This window comes from Podarcis liolepis (assembly GCF_965112155.1).
Source record: "Podarcis liolepis genome assembly, chromosome: 5".
Lineage (NCBI taxonomy): Eukaryota > Metazoa > Chordata > Lepidosauria > Squamata > Lacertidae > Podarcis > Podarcis liolepis.
In genome coordinates, this window is record NC_139556.1 from 5,426,992 (window position 1) to 5,429,831 (window position 2,840).

At 44.7% G+C, this 2,840-nt stretch overlaps 1 protein-coding gene across 1 annotated transcript; it reads left to right on the forward strand.

The window, feature by feature from the left end:
- The first annotated feature begins 854 nt into the window (after positions 1 to 854).
- LOC310707862 (lactosylceramide 4-alpha-galactosyltransferase-like) lies at positions 855 to 2,348 on the forward strand. Its single transcript, XM_083505319.1, has one exon. It carries the CDS (start codon positions 912 to 914, stop codon positions 1,971 to 1,973), a length of 1,062 nt encoding a protein of 353 aa, XP_083361445.1. The 5' UTR covers positions 855 to 911; the 3' UTR covers positions 1,974 to 2,348.
- The last annotated feature ends 492 nt before the right edge of the window (positions 2,349 to 2,840 follow it).

Sequence of the window (2,840 nt, forward strand, 5' to 3'; positions counted from 1 at the left end):
ACCCTCCCTATATTTAAGGTCTTGCTATGACCTTGCTATGCCGTCGTGGGTCGTCTGCTTTTGGGACAGGGGCCCGGTAGGAATTTTCCCATTTGGCGGATTGGCTGGTGCCACTTGGGTTTCGCCTGTCATGTAGCAAATCATCACAACTTGGAAAGGTTTGGCGGTTAGGCATTGGTTCAAGGTGGAGGGGAGGGGAGGTTGTCACACCCGCCCCTCCCAATGTGCGATCGGGTATTCCGTTAAAGGAATCCAGGCGCTCACCATGCTTCTGTCCAATCCCCTTCCAGGGGTTAGGGCATGGGTAGGTAGGCAAACTAAGGCCTGGGGGCTGGATCTGGCCCAATCGCCTTCTAAATCCAGCCCACAGTGTGTTTTTACATGATTAGAATGTGTCCTATTTAAAATGCATCTCTGGGTTATTTCTCTGGAGAAGAATCTTCCCACCTCCAAGTATTGCTGGGTTCAGCCCCAGTCAGCATGACTAGTGATGAGAGATTATGGGAATCAATGTGGGCTCTATGACTGTTAGGTGGATTTGTAGCTGGTTGACTGATCGAACAAAGAGTACTCATGAATGGTTCTTCGTCTTCCTGGGGCAAAGTGTCAGGTGAGGTGCTTCAGGGTTCTATCCTGGGCCTGTTGTTGTCCAACATCATTATCTAACTTGGATGAAGGAAATGAGGGTATGCTCATCAAATTTGCAGATGGCACCAAACTGGGAGGGGTAGCTAATTTTCGGGGGGGGGGGGATCACCTCAGTTGTAATCATGATCAGCAATTTATGTTGCCACTTTGTATTTATTTCACTCCTTATTTATTAATCAAGTTATTAATTCATTTGGTTTGTTTGTTTGCTTGCAGCTCATTTTGGTTTTCCTTCAAGTTCAAAACTCTGTAGTGAGTAGACGATGTGGAAAGTGCCTACCTGCATACTGAAATTAATCAAGTTGACTTCAAACTACAAACTCTGGGCTGTGTGCATCATCATCTTTAAGTTCATGTCCTTCATCTGTATCATGTTCTACTGGAGAATCACCCAGGATGCCCAAGACAAGAGACAGCCCTACAGTTTGCCTACAGAGGTTAAGTGTCCTCCTCTTCCCACTCCTTCATCCAGATGGCCTCCTTCATCACACAAAGACATATACTTTGTAGAAACATCGGAACGAATGAATCCAAACTTCCTGTTTATGTGTTCTGTTGAATCAGCAGCCAGGGTTCACCCTGAGTCCAGAATCATTGTTCTTATGAAGGGTTTAGCAAGCTACAATAAGACTTTGCCCAAACATGTGGCCTTCTCCTTGCTTAGCTGTTTCCCCAACATTGAATTCAAACATTTGGACTTGATTAACCTTTTCTCTAACACCCCCCTCGCTGGCTGGTACTCAGTGGCTCAGCAGAGGTGGGAGCCATATTTCTTGCCCATCCTTTCTGATGCATGCCGAATCGCCATCATGTGGAAACTTGGTGGCATCTATTTAGACACAGACTTCATAGTCCTCAAGAACTTAAATAACCTCACCAATGTGCTTGGTACGCAGTCCAAATATATGCTTAATGGTGCCTTTCTCTCGTTTGAGCCCAAACACAAGTTTATAGAGCTTTGCATGCAGGACTTTGTGGTGGACTACAACCGCTGGATCTGGGGGCACCAGGGCCCAGAGCTCCTGACTCGCGTTTTTATGAGGTGGTGCTCTATCCATAGCCTCCAAAGCAGCAAAAGCTGTAAGGGTGTTACTGCTGTCCCACGAGATGCCTTTTATCCCATTCGCTGGCAGGATTGGAGGAAGTATTTTGAAGCAATTAATGCTTCAGAACTTCCCATACTCTTTAGAAACTCCTATGCAGTGCATGTCTGGAATAAGAAAAGTCAAGGGACACAACTTGCGATCACCTCTAAAACCTTGCTAGCTCAGCTGCAATCCCACTATTGTCCTTCCACATACAGGCTCATGAAGATCTCATTCTGAAGGGGGAGGGCCTAGCAGCAGCCTGCTGTTGATACAAACGCAAATCAGCCAAGCTATTCAGCCCTGGCAGGTAATCACCATTGTCTATCACCATTTGACAATGGTAGCCCCACGGAGCAGTAGAGTTGCTGGCTCAACATTTCAAAGAGCAGCTGAATGGCTGTGAGTTCCAGCAGGCTTGGGAGTTCAGAAAAGAATACAGTGGTACCTCAGGTTAAGTACTTAATTGGTTCCTGAAGTGCGTTCTTAACCTGAAGCGGACTTTCCCATTGAAAGTAATGGAAAGTGTATTGATCCGTTCCAGATGATGAAAAACGCCCCCCAAAACAGCAATTTAACACGAATTTTACTGTAAAACAAGACCATTGATCCATAAAATGAAGGCAATAATCAATGTACTGTATTATAAAATAAATAAGACAGTATCTTAGATGAAATTAACATATTTTTTTCTTACGTGCACTGATGATAGTCAGTTTGGATGGGGGGCTTTTAGCCATTTCTGCAGTCACACAATCAACCAGTAGCTGAACTGGGTTCTACACAGTCACAAAAACAAGTCACAAAAATGAAGTCACAAGCCACAGTCACAAAAGCGAAGTCACAAGTCAGTCCCATAAAATGAAGAACAAGTCAAGTCACAGTCAAAAAACCGAAAACGCCACACAAAGCAAAATGCAAAAAATTAGCAAAAACAAAACCTCCAAATATAACTTGTGTGTTGCGTGGGTGCTTGCGACTCAACAGTTGGCAGACTCAACAGGAAGCCTCTGATTAGCGGTGAGGGACTCAATTAACAAATGAAACACGCTCAACAGGAACCAGACGATGACTGCAGGCTTTTGCAATTTAAAGATGGGAATAGAT